Here is a 21916-nt window from a genome sequence, read left to right as displayed (position 1 = left end):
ATTGTGTATCGACATTCATTCATTCATTTCGATACCGCGACCTGCGGCGTATCATTTTCATGCATTATCGCGATGCATCGGGTATCATTGACATTCATTCGTTCATTATCTCGATGCATCACATATCATTGACATTCATTCGTATTGATAAAAACATTCATTTGATCGCAATTGGCAGCGCAAGGGTTTGCGAGGGACAGCGTCGTGCTGTATCAGCAGAACCGGCCATAATCGATATCGCATTTATATTGGTGAGAACGCGTAGGCAATAAGTTGGGATTGCTATATAGCATGCATGTGCCTGTTGCGTGTAATCATTTTGGTGGCCGGCGTTGGGCCTATGTCGATAGTGATATAGGAGTGCAACATTGACCATTTATGAGTCGGATGGCGATAATCGTTGGCGTTCGCCAAGTGATGTAAAGTATGGCGAGTAAAAGCATTTCATTCATTATGAGAGCATTGCATTCATTGTGAGGAGCATTTCATTCATTGCCAATAACATGTCATTCATTACTGCACGAAGGCAGTTGCAAAATACATTGAATTAAAAGAATAAAAGGAGATGGTGTTGGTGCTTAGAGTCATGGGGAGGTGGCGATAGCGAGGTGGGGATTGCAAAGTCTGGGTGTCTTGCTCTACTTGGGATAGTAGTGGAGGTGTTGGGCATTCCATGGATGTGGGAGAGTAATATTGTATGTGCCCCTCAGATAGAAGGTAGCGAGTCTGACGGTCTCGGTGATCTCGTACGACCCTTTCCATGTGGCTTTCAGCCCTATTGGAGTTGGCATCTTTTCCTTCATTACCCAATCCCTGACAAAGAGGGGGCGACGCATGACCCTTGCGTTGTAGTATCGGGCAATACGTTGCTTGTTGTTGATATTGCGGAGGTGGGCTCGCTCTCGGCGCTCTTCCAAGATGTCAAAGTCGAGGTTCAATTCTTCCGAGTTGGTGAGTGCGTTGAAGCATGCCACTCTATCGCTTTGGACCTCTTGTTCGACCGGGATCACTGCCTCGGTGCTGAAGGACATGCAAAAAGAGGACTCGCCATTGGCCTCTGTGGGGTCGTTCTAATCGCCCACAGGACCTCATGTAACTTCTCTGCCCATAAGCCCTTGGCGTCATCAAGCCTCTTCTTCAAGTTTTGCTTGATAATTTTGTTGACTGTGTCGACCTAGCCATTTGTCTGTGGGTGTGTGAGGGAGGCGTATCGGATCGTTGTGCCGTATTGGCCGATGAAGTCCCTGAGTGTATCGTTATCGAACTGTGCACCGTTATCGGTGATGATTATTTCAAGGATTCCGAATCGGCAATAAATATTCTTCCACAGGAAGTTGATGACCTTGGCGACTGTGATCGTGGCCAGAGCCTCAGCCTCGACCCACTTGGTGTTGTAGTCCATGGCGATGATGTCGAATTTTAACTGTCTTGGTGCTGTTCCGATGAAATCGAGTCGAGTCCCCATTGGCAGTATGCCCAAGGGGCGATGATGATTGAAAGTGGTACTGATGGTGCGAGAGGGGAGTTGGCGAATTTATGGCCTTTGAGGCAGGTGCTAGTGATACGCTTGGCGTTCTGCTCGATTGTGGGCCAATAGTATCATGTGCGCAGTGCCTTGAATGCAAGGTTTCTTGCCCCTGCGTGGTTACCATAGACCCCGCTGTGTAGCGATAGCAGAACTCGCTGCCCCTTCTTGAGGGAGATGCACTTCAACAGGTTGAATGATCTGCCTTTCCTGTATAGCTTCCCTTCTCGGATTGTGTACAGTGTTGCTCGTCTATGAAGTCTGGTGGCGATGGCCCTGTCCGTTGGCTCGATACGTTTGGAGAGGTAATCGATGAATGGGTCCATCCACGAGGATGGGCGCTGGCTCTCCGCAAGGAATATTTTCGAGAATGGCTTGTCGATACTCGACTTTTCGAGGATTTCCATCTTAAGGTTTCCGATCTCTGTGTTTAGCAGCGATGTCGCCAACCGGGCGACAACATCTGCCTTGGTGTTCTTTACTCGGGGGATCAGAGCGATGGTGTGGCTAATAAGGCACCGTTGGAGCAGGGCGTTGGTGAGTGCTTGGTAATGAGATAAATGTGGTTCCTTGGCCTGGAAATCGCCCCCGACCTGGTTTACGACGAGTTGGGAATCGTTGAAGATTTCCAAGCTCGTGACCCCCAATTCTTTTGCCAGCTATGAGTGCCTCGTACTCGGCTACATTGTTCGATGCTTTGAACTTGAATTGTAGCGCATACTCGTATGTATGTCCCTTTAGGTCAGTCAAGACCACCCCGGCCCCACTGAGCTTACTATTGGAGGATCCGGCGACATGAAGAGTCCATGTTAGAGTGGTGTTGGGTTCTGATACAGTCTCATTTGAGGGCTCGTTGTCCTCCCGAGGTATGAATTTTGCAACGAAATCTGCGGCAGCCTGTCCTTTGATAGCTGTGCGCGACGTGTAATGGATGTCAAACTCGCCGAGCTCGATAAACCATTTTACTAACCTGCCCAAGGATTCTGGTTTCTAGAGGACCTGCTTCAAAGGCTAGTTGGTCAAGACATGTATGGTGTGCGCCTGGAAGTATTGTCATAGTCGCCGGGCAGCTGTGAGGAGTGCGAGGGTGAACTTTTCGATATCGGAATACTTGGACTTGTCATCGTTGAACCCCTTGCTGATGTAATAGACTGGCAGTTCATCACTGTTCTCGCGTCTGACCAGGGCAACGCTGATCGCTGTGACTGATACTGCGAGGTAGATGTACAAGACTTCTCCTGGGATGGGTTTGGAAAGAGTGGGCACTGATGCCAGGTAGTCTCGGAGGCCTTGAAAAGCTTAATCATGCTCGAGTCCCCAATTGATTTTCTCGGTGTGATGGATTTTAAGGAGCTTGAAGAAGAGAGCACATTTGTCGGTTAAGCGCGATATGAACCGGGCGAGAGCAACAATCTTCCCAGTAAGGGATTAGACTTCATTCCTCGTCTTTGGCGGTGCCATATCGAGGATGGCTAGAACTTTTTCAGGATTTGCTTCGATGCCTCTCTTGCTGACTACAAAGCCCAGGAATTTTCCGCCAAGTACACCAAACACGCACTTGTCTGGGTTGAGTCGCATACAGTACTGGAGTAAGATGTCGAAGACGATGCCCAGGTTCTTGATGTGGTCTTCAATGGTGATGCTCTTGACGAGCATGTCATCCACATATACCTCTATTATCTTCCCGATATGATCTGCAAACATGCCGTTGACTAGTGTCTGGTATGTGGCCCCGACATTCTTTAGACCAAATGGCATTACCTTGTAACAATATAAACCCTTGTCGGTGGTGAAAGATGTGTGCTCTTGATCGGAAGGTTCCATGGCGATCTGGTTGTAACCCGAGAAGGCGTCTATGAAGCTAAGGAGCTTGTGGCCTATGGTGGAGTCAACTAGCTGATCAATTCTTGGCAGGGGAAAACTGTCTTTTGGGCAAGCTTTGTTCAGGTTGGTGTAATCGACACACATGCGCCATTTGCCATTAGGCTTCTCTACCATCACAACGTTGGATAGCCATGTCGGGTAGGATACTTCCCTGACAAACCCGATATCCCGGAGTTTCTTGACCTCAACCTGAATGGCTTTGTATTTTCTTCCGTGAAGGCCCTTCTTTTTTGTCTGATCGGGGGGACGTCTGGTGAGATGGTGAGCTTGTGGGTCAGGAGTTTCGGCGATATCCCTGACATATCGGCGTATGACCATGCAAACACCTCATGTCTAGTCTTGAAGAAGGCGATTAAGTCTGCTTGGAATTGTGGGTCTGTCTTAGATATGGAATTGTGGGTATTGGATATGGAAACCGATATCAGTTTCCAGAGCATCTGGTCTCGGGTGCTTGAGTTTGCGCTATCTTCTTTTTTTTTGCTGCGAGTATTGCAGGCGTCTGGGGTCTCAAGATCTTCCCTTGGGTCGTCAGGCTTGTCGGATGGAGAGGGCAAGTCTGTAGTCAAGAGTACCTTTCGCCTGCTATGCCCCCTCGCGACAGTCAAGGAGTTGCATTGTCTCGCCAGCTCCTGATCGCCTCTAATACTGAGGATGCCCCCCGGGGTAGCTATCTTCATCATCAGCCTGTGCCCCGCGACAAAGCATTGGAGTCCCCAAATGGCATCTCGCCCAAGGTTGACGTTGTAGGAAGAGGGGCAGTCGACAATGATAAAATGCGCTGTCATAGTGGCGATAGTACTGCCTCCGCCAAGGGTGATCCGCAAAGTGTCGGATCCCAAGGGCTGTGTGATTTCTCCTGCAAAGCTGATTAAGGGCTCATGATCTTGGGTGAGTTTCTTCTTATCTCGGTTCAGACTTTCGTAACAACTGCCAAACATGGCGCTGACCTCTGCAGATATGTTATTTATGAATATGATTCATTTTTTGCTTGTACTCTAAGAATATTGTACTTATAATCCTCTATATATAGAGACATCTATTATCAATGAAATACATTTTTACATTCTCCCAAATTCTTATTCTTTACGAAAAATTGATTATTTTAGAAAATGAGCCCCATATAGGCATTCATTAAGAACTGCAATTGACAAAAGAAAAAAAGGAAGTTGCGCGCTAAAAAGCTGAACACTTACTTTACAAGAGGAACCTTAAAATCACATAAGAGGCTAGATGATCCAAGAGAAACCTTCCAGTTAGCCCCAACTGCAAGCAATAAGTATCAATTACAAGGGTGAATTGTATATATAGTATGTCTGTAAGGAAGTGAAAATGAGAATGATCACGACAGCCAGGATTGACATAACTTTCCATGCACTAGAGAGATAATTGGCCCACAGTTTATTACCCGTCTATTGGGGGGCAATAGACGTCTATTGCCCCAATAGACGTCTATTAGGGGACAATAGACTATTGGGGGCAATAGGCGTCTATTGGGGGTCATTGGGGAACAATAGATTTCTATTTGGGCAATAAACCTTTTTGACGTCTTCTTTGGGTATCTCCGGCGAGGTTTTCAGAAAAATCCGGTAAGCGGCGGCCAGTGACGGGAATCCGGCGAAGTAGAAACTCTCTCTCTCTCTCTCTCTCTCTCAGTAACAAAGAGGTGAGGGTAAAATGGCATTAAAAAAAAAAAAACTTAATGGGGTATCAGAAAAACCTCCTCAGAGTGTTTTGGGTAAGAGAGAATTAAAAAACTTAATGGGGTAAATGAGAAAAAAACCCTAGAAATGGGGTAAATGTACAAAAACCCTAATGGAATAAGTGAGAAAAAAATCCCTAAAACTGGACAAAAACCCTAATTATTATCCAAGTTCATTCCATAACTTCAGTAACCGACAAAAAAGAAACTTGAGAGGCAAGTTAGTCACCGTTCTAGTCAATAGTCATGCCCTCGTATTTGGTTTCCAATTTAACATAGTATCATAACATAATTACATAGTGAATTATGGCATCATATTATATCCTTCCCTGTTTTAGCCACAGCGAGGAAGCCTGAAAGTTAGAGACAATGCAAATTGTTAAGCAAATTTGATTTAGTTTACTATTTATATTCTGATGTCAATTATGCTTATTATCAAAATTATATCGTTTAGACATTTAAGTTCAACTTCAATCCTATTTGAACAATATAAATATATATGCTTTTGAGGACCGTAAGTTATAGTTACAAAAGACATATACAAAGAGATATCATACATTCATACCAATCTAAATTCCAAGTTTTGTGCAAACCACATATAGATTAAATAGCTTTCAGTTCAGACAATTTATAAGCTTCAACGAACTTAATTAACCCCTAGAAATTAAAGGTTTTAAATATAAGAAAGAAATAAACATGCATGAATGACAATTTCTGTTAAATGAAAGCACTCAAAGCAATAAAGCTCACCCAAGTTTAAGAGATAATTAAGGGGTTGTCAGAGGAGTCATCATCAAGGGAAGAAGTCGAAGAACCAGTACTGTAGCAGCCGACCACAAATTCCGATGCCATACCTTCTTCTTCATCAGTTGAGATCTCCGACTCCAAAGCAACACCACCAGCTCTATTTCCATCTCCATTGGATAGCATCCCTAACTGTATGTAATCAATGAAAAAATGTTCCTCCGGTTATATATAAGGATCCATAACCCTAACTGATATATGATATTGTACAGAATGATCAAGTTGAACCTTATTTACCCTCTGCCTTAATTGGTTGTTTGCTTCTGTCAACTCTGCTCCCTGAATTATGTAGAAAAGTTTGGCAAAATAATTGGAAGAAATAAATGTGCAAATAACTATGGGACATGCATTTTTACAAAAAAGACCCAATGATGTAGGAAACGCCAAACCCATCCAAAACTGTAGAACCTCATAAATATCTCTTACATTTAAACAGTTTATGTTTTGAACTCATAAATAAATAAATATATATACACACACACACATCTATCACTGGTATTATCGATTAATTGATTGACCTTGCTAACCTTTTTTTCAAGTGCCAGAATCTGACTCATAATCCTTTTATCCTGAAATCAATGGAAAATTTCAATTAGATATTAGTTTATGGTTTTTCACATACATTAACTATATAAACCTTCGTTTGAAGCACACGGCTGAGTCCTCCTTCAATCCTATTCTCCAATCTCTGCAATTCATCTATATTCAGCTCTTCTAGATCCTGCCCCTCCATCCGCCTGTTACAAAAGGCATACATGCATCCATGGTATTATAGCAGACTTCGTCTGAACAACCATCATACAAATTGTTAAAATTGGTAAATTAATTACCCTAGCTCGAGGATCTTGTCCGCAAGTTCCTTATTCAACCTCATGCACTCATTAATCTCCAGCTAAAATGAGAAGTGGAATCGTGATTTGAATAATCAATCGTTCTCTAACATGAAATGCTTAGCAAGTGACATGCTGAAAATATTTGATTACTTTAAAAAAATATGATCCACCAAAAGATTAATACCTATATTATATTCTTCAATAGCCATATATAGTAACACATTTTGAAGCTCAAAAAATACACCTAAAGATATTTAACTGATCGAGTTGAATGGAATATTAAATGTACCTGGAGCTCAGGAGGTGGCTGCTGGTCGCCCTTTTCCACATCTTCAGTGTGCAATTCGTACCTTGCAATGACATCCTTCGTACTTCACAATACACAAGAAATGACATAAGTTACAATTAATTAAAGTTTCCATACTACGTACACAATACAGGATATAGCTAGTTTAGTTGATTTTCTTTTCAAGCCTGACCAGTGTCTAGGGAAAAAAAAATATTTCTGCATATTGATAGTCCGGAGCCATTACCCTTAACTAATGAACTACAAACTTCTTGGAACCTTTAGAATTTTCAACATATTAAATTTCCAAAGAGTCTTGTGTGCACCGTGGTCCACCTGCACCAAGGCAAAAAATCAGCATTTTTTGCACTCAAATGCCCCATTTTGCCCCTCATTTTGCCTATGGTCTACCTAGACCTTGGTCCATAGTAGAATTTTGTTTAAATTTCAGGAGGAAGTCCAGACTATATCAAGTAGACTGTACTGAAGTAGTGATATCATTTGCAAGGGAGGGAGGCTCAAAATATTTTATATCTTTTATCCCTCCATTTAGCTAGCCAGACGAATAAAAAAATATTTTTGTATACTTCTATGCAAGGTTATAAATTTTAGTTAATGGACCTAATTAATAGCCAACAGATGATTATGTCATCCAGTGGTTAATATGCATGAAAAGCAAGACAAGCATTTTTTTTTTTTTTGGAAGAAAAATTCATTAAACAGGGCAAAGCCCAACAACAGGCCCATGAAACGGTGAGGCCCGAAATACAGAAAAAGAAAGCCAAAACCTCTTTCTCAATCCAGACAGAGAGAGAAACAGGAGGCCAATAGCTCAAAAGATCGATGTAGGAACTCTAAGGTGATGTTTGTTTTGTGGGATTGGATAGGATTGGATTGTCTTATATAATAAAACAAGACTTGACCCATGTTTGGCAACAACATGGACTCTTTTAAATGAGACTACGGAGTCCCAAAATCTCCAAAACACCTTCTACCACAATCCCACCAAAAACCATGGGATTGTGGATGCCTCTCTCACTTGTTCAACTCTTCCCTTCAGTTTGTCATTCTCTCAACATTCTCACCTAAACCTGCAATTCAACTCCACCCCCTCTATGGAAGAACAGAGCTCAAGGAAGAATGGGAAGCAACGATGAGCTGAAGTCGGAAGTGCTGGGCATGGAGCAGATGAAACAGCTGCTCGCCACCGACGCCGGTAAAGTCATCGTCATGTGGATGTCTACTTTCAAGAGAGTTTTGAACAGAAGAATCAAGAAATTAAACCCAGAAAGTATGCAAGTTTTCCAAGAGTGGCAGTCAGAAGGATACTTCCTCGTAGCTCCGTGTCTTCCCAATCCAACGTGCTGGGTTTCAATTTTCGCGCGGAGAAGGCGGTCTGTCTCTAGCAATCGAAGGTCAGAAGTAACTGCGGCTGTGCTTTGCAGCAGGTCGGAGAAGAAGGACCAGCAGGTTTAGGAATCGGTGGGAAGTCCAGCGGCGTCTGGCAAAGGCACCACAAGAAGGAGGTGCTAGGATGATGGATTTCGATTGCAAGCTTTAGTCCAGGCAACACCAAACATGGGTCAGATTTTAGAGTAACATATCCCAGGTTATAAGAGCCCAGGACAGTTATAGAAATTAAAAAGGGGCATCACAGTCCTGGAAAACAAACATCCCCTAAGAGTTCCGCCTACATAGCAGCAGCTTGTGGACAAGGTAGTCCATCATTCCTAAGAACCAAAGTGAGAGATGGTGGTGGCATTTCCGTCCATCTGCAAAGACCCAACGTCCGATTTCCAAGTAAGGCAGCCTCATGGGCTGCATGATTTGCTTCTCGGGGAATCCATTCCCAAAACACCTTATCAAAAAGGCTCTTTCTCCATTTGATTTCCTCAATGATCTGATGAGTCTTCCAATTCTTGCATGTGTCATTTGAGTTCATATATGAGATTAGTGTAAGAGAGTCTGATTGCACCCTTATAATTTTCAGGTTCATGTCAACAGCCAGGTTCATTCCCAAAAGGAACGCCTGTGCTGCTGCCACTTCCATTGAGCACGAGCGGGAAGAGGTGGTTCCTCCCCCCACCACCGCCCCATTATGATCCCGGATTACTACTCCCAATTAAGCTTCCTAAATCAGGTTCATTCCCAGCTGCATCACAGTTCACCGATAAAGGAGGGGAGTCCAAATCGGGGGATCAGCTGCTTTCTGTTTTGCTTTGTTGATGATAGAAGCCTTGATGAATTCCAAAGCCGAACTGGTGCAGAGTTTGATCACTAGGCTAGGGGACAGTTAGCAGTGTTGATAGACAAAGCTGCACCTGGCTTTCTAGATCGACCAACAGGTGAAGCTTATCAAGGTAAGTACCCAAATCTTCTCCTCTAAATTTTTATGAGAGTTTGCAAATCTGATAGCCAAATATCCAAAGTAGTGATACTTTGTTTATCTATTTTTAGTCCCAAAGAAGACCCGAACCAAACAAGATCAACCTAAGGGCACAACAGTAGAGTGTGCTCGATCGATTCCTCACTCTCACCACAAATTGGGCAAGCTGGGGTCCCAGCTAGTTTTCTTCTGAAGAGATTGAAAAAAGTGGGAACTGCTTTATTCAAAGCTCTCCAGAGGAACATCTTTATTTTTGGTAAGGTAACAATCTTCCATAGCATTTTCCAGCACTTTGTAAAATCCGGCCCAAGATTGGTTGCCAATTTTCAAAAACTGGGAGTCTGGGACAAGCATGCGTGAGGTTAAATCCTAGAACATTATCATAAGAGAAAATTCTATGATACATAAATGTAAGTCATACACATATTTATAAATGTGACAACAAATCTGTTGTTAGAGTGGTAACCTGATGAGTCATATTTTGTGTAATCTTAGTTCTATTAATAGTAATTACACCACCTAGGACCTTGTTACAAGTTTTTGAACAAATTCGTTGTTAATATTGTAATTTTGGTTTAATTATATGTTAATAATGTAAATGAATATAGTAAGTTTGTTCTCAATACTGTAATTTTGATTTATATAAATTATAATTTTTACTCAAGTAAATATAAAATAAGTGTATAATAAACATTAAAGTGTCATAGCTTATCCCATCTATGAGACTATTCATCATGGGAACTGAAACCAATAAAGGAACCACTAAAGTCTCTCCTTTCTTTAATTTAGCATAGATTTTAATGATGCGGCTGAAATAGCCTCACAATTTAACCCTGCAAAATGTAGTTGTTAGTATAGGATAAGCAGGGATCGTTCAGTCCGGGGATTGTAGGGTACACCTAAACAAAAAGGTCAATTTAAATTAGTAATTAATAAAACAAATATTAACAAGTATTTATCTACAAATTTACACAAGAAACAACCATAAAAAGGGGGGATTCAAGTTTTGGTTTCTAAGTTCCTACGAAATAAAACAAAAAGATAAATATATACATGTGATCAACTTCTTCACACTCAAATCAGAATTTCCAAACCATATCAACATGCAATGAATTATTTCAATCTAAACAACCTAAAATCGTGCCAACACTAAATATCAGAAATGAATTCGAAGTACAAGTCTGAAGAGATCGAGTACCACTTTAATTCTTCTTTTGAATCTCCTAAGTTAGGAAAAGTCCGTAACTCAAAATATTTCATATAAAACATCACGTTAATACTGAAGAGCATCCGTCAACATTAAATATGAATCATTAAGTGCAATTAGAATTCTGAATTCAAACATGTATGCATCCATAAGAAGTTACAAACGCACAAACATGTAGCATATAATCTCGACCATTGTACATAGCCTTTACCACTTCAATTTATGCCCCAAAACGATTAGGTGAATCAGAACACAAATTTGGCTTTATCAACCTGCAGATTAACATCATTATTCAACCAAAATCATATGCTTAAAGATATAAAGGATGGCACAAAATCAGATTGTAAAGATATCATAAACAAATCAAGAACATAAAGAAACAAATCTGAAAATTACTAACATAAACTCGTTCTCAACAAAAATCCAATTCCAATAATAAAGCTCATAAACGAAATCTGAAATTCAATACTAAAGAGTACGAAAACAGAAATAAGGGCCATGAATTACACTTTTTGATCTTCAAGGAAGCTTGGAGAACGTCAAGAGAACACTAGGCTTGGCCTTCAAGAACACGAACAGCCTTGGAGAAGTCCTAAAGCTCTTCACGATCAGAGGCTTTTTCTGAATATTTGGAGAGGGAGAGAAGAGAGCTAAGCTAATGAACTGAATTTTGTATGAAGAAGTGATGATTTTAGAGTAGAGAATGGCTGCTATTTATAGTGGATTTGTCATCTCTTGTGATGCAATCATGGCCAATCATCTTGAGGTGATTTCTCCTCCAAATTTACTTGATTCTCTCATGACAAAGTCTTGATTTTTCTGATCTCTTTTCCCCTTAATGACTCATTGTATATTCCTTGAATAGTGACCAGATACATCCCTTATTCTTCTCCTTTAAATTGCACTAATATCTTCTTCCAATTGTGCACATAATGAACTCCTACAATCAAGAAAAATCAGAATTTAATTAGTGTTATAATCAATAGTAAATAAGATAATCAATAATAAATATTGAATATAAACACTCCCTTTTATCTCCCTGAATTCTTCATGATTTTTCCTTGAATTCATCAGTCAAGAGTTCTTAATGTGATGGACTCTCATTAAAATATAAAAATCAGAAATAAAAAAGTTCAAATGAAGAAAGTTTCCTAAAACAAAATAGGAAATATTTCCTAAAATGAAAGAGGAAAGTTTCTAAAATGACTTGTCCTTAATTTATGCTCATTTCTGCTCTTTTTTGCCTGTTTTCTCCATTTCTGTCCTTGAAGTACCTAAAAACATAAACTGTATTATAATTATTAATTTTAAGAGAATAACTTAACCAAATGAGGGAAAATACATAATTAAAATGTCACACTTAATGCTCTTATCAAATACCCCCACACTTAGCTTTTGCTAGTCTCTTAGCAAAATCAAAACAAAAGACTCAACCAAAATAAACAATTCACTACCAGACTCTACACAAATGACACACAAAGACTATATTGCCCTTAACATTTGTCTAAGAAATCCTTACTCTCATGGCATCAAAATTAGCACTTAATCAAGAATCAATATTTAGATATTCGAGAGTTAATTGAAGCATATAATCCACATATAAATAAGTAGGACCTGGTTGTAACAATGGTGATGGGTGGAGCTCAGCATGTTTCAGATAAGTATGATTCATATCCTCACAAGGTATATCCACTCTTTCTTCACTCAGATCAAGGCAATGCTTAAAAGCTTATAATCACTCAATTATATGTGAGAGAAAATATTTTGAGGCAATCAAATAGCTCACATATATAAGAAATGAAAAGCACTTTGTGAATATAATTTTTCAAGATCTCATGAAAGATATCAACTACTTGCACGGATGGACCCAAGCCATAGGTTCAACTCTTATAACTCATCTCCACAGATCAAAGGCTGTCCCATCTTAAGGATCAAGAAGGTCTTATTAAGGGTTGTAATGAGGCCAAGGCTTAAGGTTTTGCGAAACAAAGGTTAAGGAATGTCAAAGTATCCTAAAAACCTAGTAGAGCTCATGTTGATGTAGAGACTTCTAGAAATCCACCAAGGCAAACGTCACACCCATTGAGGCAAAATAAAAGGCCTAATATCTTCATGTTGGGCCCAAACTTCCTTTGAACTCTAGTGAATTGGACAAAGACCAAATTTTTATGTAATGGGCCTTCAATTCAAAACAATCTCCAAGTTCACCAAGTATGGGGGACTAAAATCCATATTTTTCTTTTCTAGCCGTACACATTTTTTCCTTTGTTCCATTTTCATTTTCTTTTTCTTTTTCATGGCTTTCACATTTTTTTTCTCTTGGACAAGTCTACCCCCACACTTGAACTTTCACCTCTTCTCAATCTTCATCTTTGCCACCAAATCCATGTAGTAAGTCTCCAAAGACAGCTCTACTAAATTCTTACAATAAAGGGTAGGATTGTAACTATACTAAGGTTAAGGGTTAAAGATTTTAAGGGTGATGAAAGAAAAGGTTTAATGTTGGCCCAAAGTGGTTAAACTAAGGGAGTCCCACGACGGGCACAAATGGGAACAAGTTAATTTGGCTATGGTGATAGTTCCTAGGGTGCCTCTATCCTTTCCAGAATCAGGGACATGTATTGATAAAAGTCTCAACAAGCACAAGAGTGAATTCTAGCATTCTCTAGTCCATCAAACTTAATCTATGGCAAGCAATCAATCAAATGAAGAATAATGAGATCATCAAAATATTGCCAAGAAATTAAGAATATATTTCATTTATCACTCCAAGAAAAAGGGACATGGCTCAAATATCTCACATGGTTTTTTTATGAATCAAAACTCAACTTAACATGCTCGTATTCTGTACCAAGGTTACGAAATCCATATCAACTACACATGCATATGCTTTTCATATATCTCAATTAACCAAGGAATACCATCTAAAATCATCTCAATATTGTGATCCTCTTTTAGCCATAATTTCAGAGATATTGAATCATCCTAGACAGTTAAGGGCATCCTAAAACTCAAAATTAAAAACAAAGGACTAAGACTGACCCCAAAAAGGTTTTGGACTAGGGTTATTTCCTTTCTCCTTTCGGTAACTCCTTTGGGACATGACCAGGTGAAGAGGGGACCGATTTTGGCGGAGCTCAGCTCACTTGATTGACAGGGGACGAGACCCTTTGTCAGCACTTCTCGGATCCAAACTAGACCTTAGACATCACATCCCATCAGATGCGCCTACGATGAAGAAGATATTTCACCCAAAAATCATTTTGACTCAATAAATAATAAAAGCAACGAAATTTTTAATTTTTGACATTTTTCAAATTTTTTTGTATTTTAAATATAGATGACTCAAGAAAAAAGTATAAATCCCTTCCCCCACACTTAAATATTGCATTGTCCTCAATGTAATCAATCATAATCATGAAATGGAACAATTAAGCATATAGGAATGGAATTTATGAAAATAAATACAAAAATGAAAATAAAAGACACAAGTACAATTCAACCTAAACAAGTGAAGGAATAGAAATGTCAAACTCTCGTTGATGACTCCTCCACAGCTTCGGTTGAAATGGGTTGCCTCCCATGCAGCGCTTAATATTTATAGTCTTTCAGCCTGGACTCTTCTCCTTGTGTCACAACAATTTTTTTTTTTTTGAGTTAATTTTCTTTATTATTATTTTTTACACACTTACAACAATTAAGTATTTAACGAAATTCACAACAACCTAAGTATATTAATCTAAGTGAAACACATACAATTTACAACATGCAAAATCTAAGTGAAACAAATACAATTTACAACATGCTAAAAAAAAAAAAAAATAAATAAAACCTCTACAAATTGCACAATAATTATAAAATACATGCTTAATTTGGTACCACTCATAAAACTTAAACTAAATCACAATTATAGCTTGGCCTAGCATAAATCGCAATTTGTCACCATTCCACAAGTGTAGTACAAAAATTTAGCATACATTCTATATAAACAACAAAATTAATGACACTTTAAGTGCTAGAGATTTTAACAATCCCCGGCAACGGCGCCAAAAATTGATGCGGCTGAAATAGCCTCACAATTTAACCCTGCAAAATGTAGTTGTTAGTATAGGATAAGCAGGGATCGTTCAGTCCGGGGATTGTAGGGTACACCTAAACAAAAAGGTCAATTTAAATTAGTAATTAATAAAACAAATATTAACAAGTATTTATCTACAAATTTACACAAGAAACAACCATAAAAAGGGGGGATTCAAGTTTTGGTTTCTAAGTTCCTACGAAATAAAACAAAAAGATAAATATATACATGTGATCAACTTCTTCACACTCAAATCAGAATTTCCAAACCATATCAACATGCAATGAATTATTTCAATCTAAACAACCTAAAATCGTGCCAACACTAAATATCAGAAATGAATTCGAAGTACAAGTCTGAAGAGATCGAGTACCACTTTAATTCTTCTTTTGAATCTCCTAAGTTAGGAAAAGTCCGTAACTCAAAATATTTCATATAAAACATCACGTTAATACTGAAGAGCATCCGTCAACATTAAATATGAATCATTAAGTGCAATTAGAATTCTGAATTCAAACATGTATGCATCCATAAGAAGTTACAAACGCACAAACATGTAGCATATAATCTCGACCATTGTACATAGCCTTTACCACTTCAATTTATGCCCCAAAACGATTAGGTGAATCAGAACACAAATTTGGCTTTATCAACCTGCAGATTAACATCATTATTCAACCAAAATCATATGCTTAAAGATATAAAGGATGGCACAAAATCAGATTGTAAAGATATCATAAACAAATCAAGAACATAAAGAAACAAATCTGAAAATTACTAACATAAACTCGTTCTCAACAAAAATCCAATTCCAATAATAAAGCTCATAAACGAAATCTGAAATTCAATACTAAAGAGTACGAAAACAGAAATAAGGGCCATGAATTACACTTTTTGATCTTCAAGGAAGCTTGGAGAACGTCAAGAGAACACTAGGCTTGGCCTTCAAGAACACGAACAGCCTTGGAGAAGTCCTAAAGCTCTTCACGATCAGAGGCTTTTTCTGAATATTTGGAGAGGGAGAGAAGAGAGCTAAGCTAATGAACTGAATTTTGTATGAAGAAGTGATGATTTTAGAGTAGAGAATGGCTGCTATTTATAGTGGATTTGTCATCTCTTGTGATGCAATCATGGCCAATCATCTTGAGGTGATTTCTCCTCCAAATTTACTTGATTCTCTCATGACAAAGTCTTGATTTTTCTGATCTCTTTTCCCCTTAATGACTCATTGTATATTCCTTGAATAGTGACCAGATACATCCCTTATTCTTCTCCTTTAAATTGCACTAATATCTTCTTCCAATTGTGCACATAATGAACTCCTACAATCAAGAAAAATCAGAATTTAATTAGTGTTATAATCAATAGTAAATAAGATAATCAATAATAAATATTGAATATAAACACTCCCTTTTATCTCCCTGAATTCTTCATGATTTTTCCTTGAATTCATCAGTCAAGAGTTCTTAATGTGATGGACTCTCATTAAAATATAAAAATCAGAAATAAAAAAGTTCAAATGAAGAAAGTTTCCTAAAACAAAATAGGAAATATTTCCTAAAATGAAAGAGGAAAGTTTCTAAAATGACTTGTCCTTAATTTATGCTCATTTCTGCTCTTTTTTGCCTGTTTTCTCCATTTCTGTCCTTGAAGTACCTAAAAACATAAACTGTATTATAATTATTAATTTTAAGAGAATAACTTAACCAAATGAGGGAAAATACATAATTAAAATGTCACACTTAATGCTCTTATCATTTAACCAAAGGAAATAGTATTTAAGTTGTCAGATTCACTAAAGTGGGCTTAAAAAATCCCTAGACCATGCTTTGGATGGTTAAGTTGATCCATGAAACTGTGTTTGGCTACAAGCAGAGCTGATCACAGTCTCTTCACCAGCAAAGAAAAGGGAAGTTTGACTGCTCTAATTATCTAGATAAAGAATATTGTTGTAACCTTGTAACCTGGATGATAAGAAAGAAACTAGGAGCTGAAAGCCGATCTATCATTTTGAGCTCGAAATGAAAATCATGGTGGAATGTAGATACCTTCTTGATATTACAGGATCCATGGTACGTGGCTTTCATATCCTACTAAGAAATATGCCTTCTACATAAACTGATGTGCTTGCATGTATGTATGCAGAAGATAAATGGAACATAACAGAACCACAATTAAATTGGATGAGTACAATGATCAAAATGCCTTGCCAACAAGGAAAGATATCAAAGGTTAGTTGAGACACTGACATATCTATGACAGAGTTTGCCAAGTCATTTTATACAGGCTCCAAGCTCAGCTCAGCTCACAACTGCAGTACTTAGGGCTATGGCGCATGCCTTTTTCACTAAAAAGGCTATTCGTCAAAGCTCTAACCACCAAGTGTCAACTAAGGCTGGCGCATGCCTTTTTCACAAAGGATGGAAAGCTCACATGCAATGCCGTCTTAGGCCTCTGGCACCTACTCGCGTGCTAGCATAACATATAACTCCTACAGTTGCTAAAACACTCTCTTTAAGGCTGTTCACTCCTATTGTTAGTGACTCTTCGTTCCGACATCCTTCTAGCAAAGGTAGCTAGGAATTGAAGTCATGGAGGAAGGTGTTGTACTATTGACCAAGTAGCAGTTGCAGTCTCTGTTTTCTTGTAGCTTTGTAGATTTTAATGCAACCATCTCATATTTCTAGCCGGCCACGTGGTTTCATCCAATACCAAGTGATAAGAGTCCTAGGAAGCAGAGACGAACAAAGAGAAAGATCATTGCTAACAACGATAGCTGACCATTGAAATGGCAAGGGAGAGTTTAGACTTACATGGAGCTAACACTGGCCGTTCTTGAAGTGGAAAGAGAACCTAGGAATGAGCTATTGTACTTACCGACATAAATTGTTTTCACAGGAATCTTCTAGTCCCTTCTGACATGACGAAACGTCTGCCAATGCCTACTAAAGATGTTTGTTGGGATAACGACCACTAATCTGAGGTGCTATCGTAGCAGTAACGTGATCTCCTAGACTCTTAGAAACACTATTGCTCTGTTGTGGGACTACTATATACTGAAGACGACTACTTGTAGCATGAGAAATTTTATTTTTTAGAAGCCTCAGAAGAAGAAAGAAGAGAAATATCAGCAACAAGTTTCCCAGCTTTGTGATTATCGACCACAAGTTTTTTATTGCTATAAATTAAGTGTCAAATAATATTTCCTATTATTAATTCTAGTATAACCATTTTTTTTTTTTTTTGCGGGTGCTGAATTAAGTATTTGCTTTTGTTCTATCTATAAGTAAATGTTTCTGTTCCTATTTTGTTTTGTATCATAAAAAATATGTATTTGGATAATCGATTAAAAGAATAAAGAGATCAATCTTCACATATAATTTGATTATGCACATAAAAATGAGACTTATTCTTTTACTGGAACAATTTTTTTTTTGGGTAAAGGTTACTGTAATGCTTTTCTTTCTAGTTTTACTATAAACCTAGCTAGGGTCTGTTAAACAGAAAACATACAGCTCATTAATTCTTATTCCATGATTTACATTACACATTACATTCTCACCGTCCATGTATCTCTCATGCATGCACATGTTATGAGAGTTAGTTCTATCAGTCTGAATTTTTGCCAACAAAACCAATGCAAGGCAAAAACAAGTTAAAAATGCATGCATGGCCATGATAGCTCCACCACTCGTTGCATGCCCTACTCGAAGCATGGATGCACTCATGCACATTCAGCTGAATGTCTTCAAGCTTCTATGTATTCGAATATATCATCAAATCATGCACTTTCCTAGTATGAAAACTCAAATTATATAGCTCAATAGATATCATGCTACATTGCTAGCTACCAGTAAACCAAACACAGTAACACACAGTTACAGATATTATCCTTCAGGTCAGGAGATTGATCAACGATAACGACCTTTTTACAAACCCAAAACCGTGAAAGAACATGCAGGTGTAAATAATATGTTGGACACAATTGCCTGACAGGGAAATACCTAATAGTATGTAAAATATTAATAAACATGAATTATGATACACTCGGATTCTATGTATATCTCTTTATATATATTCTCGAACTACGAAAAGCAAGCTCTTTTTCTTTTTATCCTTACCTTTTCCACCTAAGACTATTTGATATGCATTATAAAAGATTTATTTTAGACAAGTGGTACAAAGTTTTGCATGTATGTTAATTTCCAAATAAATGAGAGGCAACAGAGAACCATGTGTTCAGTGGAAAAGCAAACGACTAGAATACTCGTCCTAATCAAAACACTTCATCAATACATGTGGCACCATAGTGACCATACTACAGGAAACCATGGAAGATACATAAAGGTCTCGACGCATACTCTCTCTCTGTCTCGTAATTCTATGCCGGTAATATTTTTTCAGGGAAGAAAAACCAAAATAATCTGAAGAGGACGACAGTGGAGAAGTACCTGGAGCTGGAGGACTCATAGAGCTTGCCAGTAGAAGAAAAGACAACGACAGCAACCTCAGCGTCGCAGAGAACTGATAACGCTTCGGCTTTCTTGAAAAGCCCTTGTCTCCTCTTTGAAAACGTCACCTGCCTCGCCGGCAAGTTCTCTATCTTCTCAATCTTTATCTTATTCATAGCAGCTAGCTGCTCAATTATTGCTTCATCAAAGATCAAACTATATATCAAACCAACCGGTTGAAGAATTAATCATACATTTAATAATGGAAAAAAGGAAGTATGGGTCATTCCCAATTTCAAAGAAAGATTACTGAGCTAGAAACCCTAGCTAGTACCCAGATCTTAGTGAAGAAAAGCCCAAAAAAGAAACCCACCAAATCATATAAACAAACATTTTAGCCAACTCATGAACATCATAGATAGAGCAGATAAAGATCAGGATAACTACTAGGTTATCAATTTCAAATTTGTTCTTTTGCTTACCTTCGTGGTGCAGAAACTGAAGCTTTGGGTCTCGCCAGAGTTGACAGCAAGCGGAAATGGAGGTGAAATAGTATACGCCTAAAAAAGGAAAGAATTGTTTCCCCAAAAAAGAAACGGGCGTGGCCGCAATCGGACGGCCAATAATGCAGACACGGTTATACATGTGATCTGCATCGTTTATTTCTGTCCCGGTTTAGCCTAGAAAATACTGTTTAAAAGATGTCGGATATAACTCATTTTGACCTGTATATATGGACGATGATTCTCCTTACAGCAAGTTTAGCAAATGGCTCTCTCCATCTTTTATCTCCAGTCCCACTTGGTGCTATTCGTCATTGTCACTCTAAGATATGTTAACCGAGATTCAGGCATGTATAGCTGCGGTTCCATTTATATTCAGCTCTGTTCTTAGGTCGCCTGGTAGTCCTTTCGTACATACTAGGCAATTTCTCCAGCGGCATGGTTTGATTGCTTGCTAAGTTTTATACATTCATCGTACATTTACACTAACAGGCAGGTAATTTCAATCACAAACACTGCAGATTTGTTTGCTTCCTAAGTTTTATACATTCATTGTACATTTACATTAACAGACAGATAATTTCAATCACAAACCCAGGCCCAACGCCGTCCTCTTCTCCTTTGCTCAATCACCGTTCTGCAGCAAATTGAAGCAAAAACATGAGAAAAAAACAAACTTGAACGCATAAAAGAGCAATTAGCACCAGAGACATTCTCACTGACCATGAAAAACAAAACAAAAATGGGAATAATAGCTCGTTCAAACCAAAGGCTACAGATGTCCTCTATTGTCCAAAAGTGAAATCTACCACCCAAAACCTATCCCTGGCTCACATGTTCCTTTCTAACCAACTATTACATGATACAACAGTTTTCCTGCACCGCCAACTTCTAATTACAACATATACTTGTAAGTCTACTTGCCACAATATAATAAGAGATGCATTTAATAGTCAGAATATCAGTCTACTTGATGATCATATATCCTCAAATGAACATTAATTCCAACCTTAAGCAATACATGATCAGCACGCAAGCATTGGCCTTGCACATATCAGCCTCTTTTGGAATTTCCTTTCCTGACAAAGAATAGAAAATAATGGCATGTTATAATTTTCCTCAGAGGTAAGGCTTTTCAAACTAAAGCCTAGATTGACCTCTACCTCTGCCTCTGCTTAGTAGGAACGCTAAACGTACTAAGCAGAGTTATCCAAAACGCAGGTGTTCTTCCTCCTCACAGCAAAACCCAATAACCCAGGATCACCTTCTTCTTCCTCTTCCCGCCCCCTGTTCACCATCACAAATCTCTTCACATGCACCAAATACAAAAGTCATACATCAAAAGCCATTATTAATATACACCAAAAGCAATTTGAAACCCAACCAGCCCAGCAAACTGAACTGATTAATTGAAGGCACAAACCTTGTACACATGTTGCTAAATTTGAACGATGATAGTGATTCTACAAAACTTTGTGACACAAAATCGTATCCATTGACCTAGCTAACTCAAACACGCAATTCCTAAATTTCAAACATGCAAAAATCAGAGCTTTGCAATTCAGATACAACCCCCTAAACCTAATAAAATTCTCAACAATCTGAGGAACAAAACTCATGGTGATGAAATTGTACATAAAACCCCTAATCGAATAATCCCAAAGGGCCGAACCCATCAAAATAGACAGCAAAATTTACATAAGGAAGTTACCTTTTACCTTTGAAGATTGAAACTCTGAAGGTGAAACGGAAATTCCCAAACTGGGAACAGACTGAAATCGAGGGAGGGATTCAGCTCAAATCAGGAGAACGGGTTTCGGATGATGCCTAGGAATCAAGGTAGTTACAAAAAAAATGGATTTCTAATTCAACTATCCGGAAAACCCAATCGATCAACACATCCCTTCCTCCTCTGTAGACTTTCCTTCAGCAAACCTCCTCCTCCTCCTTCTTCTGATTGGTGGCGAAAGGTCCTGATTACATCCTTCTACCTCTCGCCTATCGATTCTCATTCCCTCCCCCCCCCCCTCTCTCTCTCTCTCTCTCTCTCTCTCACTCACTCACACTCTGGAACTGTCGGAGCAAGCAAACAAAACAAAGAGGCAGTCAGGGGCAAAACATTCAAAGCCCAGCGTCACTGCGTCAGGGGCAAAGTTGTTGTTTTTTTTCTTTTTGCCTTTAACAAAATTAGTCAAACTTAGCAAAAAAATCAATTAACCAATCAAATTGATTAAATAGTACTCTAATGTTTTTTTTTTTA

The 21916-nt window shown here is 38.6% G+C and overlaps 1 protein-coding gene across 10 annotated transcripts in view; it reads right to left on the bottom strand.

Moving 5' to 3' along the window:
- Window positions 1-21689, bottom strand: part of LOC112178896 (MADS-box protein AGL24) — a 42771-nt gene extending 21082 nt beyond the window's left edge. The window contains exons 1-13 of one of the 10 annotated variants that reach the window (XM_040511072.1): window positions 21368-21689; window positions 21080-21180; window positions 20820-20963; window positions 20666-20735; window positions 19636-20293; window positions 19154-19352; window positions 7035-7116; window positions 6743-6804; window positions 6550-6649; window positions 6440-6481; window positions 6141-6191; window positions 5859-6044; window positions 5384-5461 (exon numbers count right to left, since the gene is read on the bottom strand). In XM_040511072.1, coding sequence (XP_040367006.1) covers window positions 5865-6044; window positions 6141-6191; window positions 6440-6481; window positions 6550-6649; window positions 6743-6804; window positions 7035-7116; window positions 19154-19352; window positions 19636-19798 — 879 coding nt within the window. In that variant the 5' untranslated portion in view covers window positions 19799-20293; window positions 20666-20735; window positions 20820-20963; window positions 21080-21180; window positions 21368-21689 and the 3' untranslated portion in view covers window positions 5384-5461; window positions 5859-5864. Of the gene's footprint in view, window positions 1-5383; window positions 5462-5858; window positions 6045-6140; window positions 6192-6439; window positions 6482-6549; window positions 6650-6742; window positions 6805-7034; window positions 7117-19153; window positions 19370-19635; window positions 20294-20665; window positions 20736-20819; window positions 20964-21079; window positions 21181-21367 lie in introns of those variants that run through there. The other 9 variants (XM_040511070.1, XM_024317163.2, XM_040511073.1 and 6 more) reach the window with 9 other exon arrangements.
- Window positions 21690-21916: the final 227 nt, after the last annotated feature.

This window comes from Rosa chinensis, chromosome 7, assembly GCF_002994745.2.
Source record: "Rosa chinensis cultivar Old Blush chromosome 7, RchiOBHm-V2, whole genome shotgun sequence".
Taxonomy (NCBI): domain Eukaryota; kingdom Viridiplantae; phylum Streptophyta; class Magnoliopsida; order Rosales; family Rosaceae; genus Rosa; species Rosa chinensis.
Note: the sequence above shows the minus strand (reverse complement) of the source record. Positions and strands in the feature narration are given on the sequence as shown.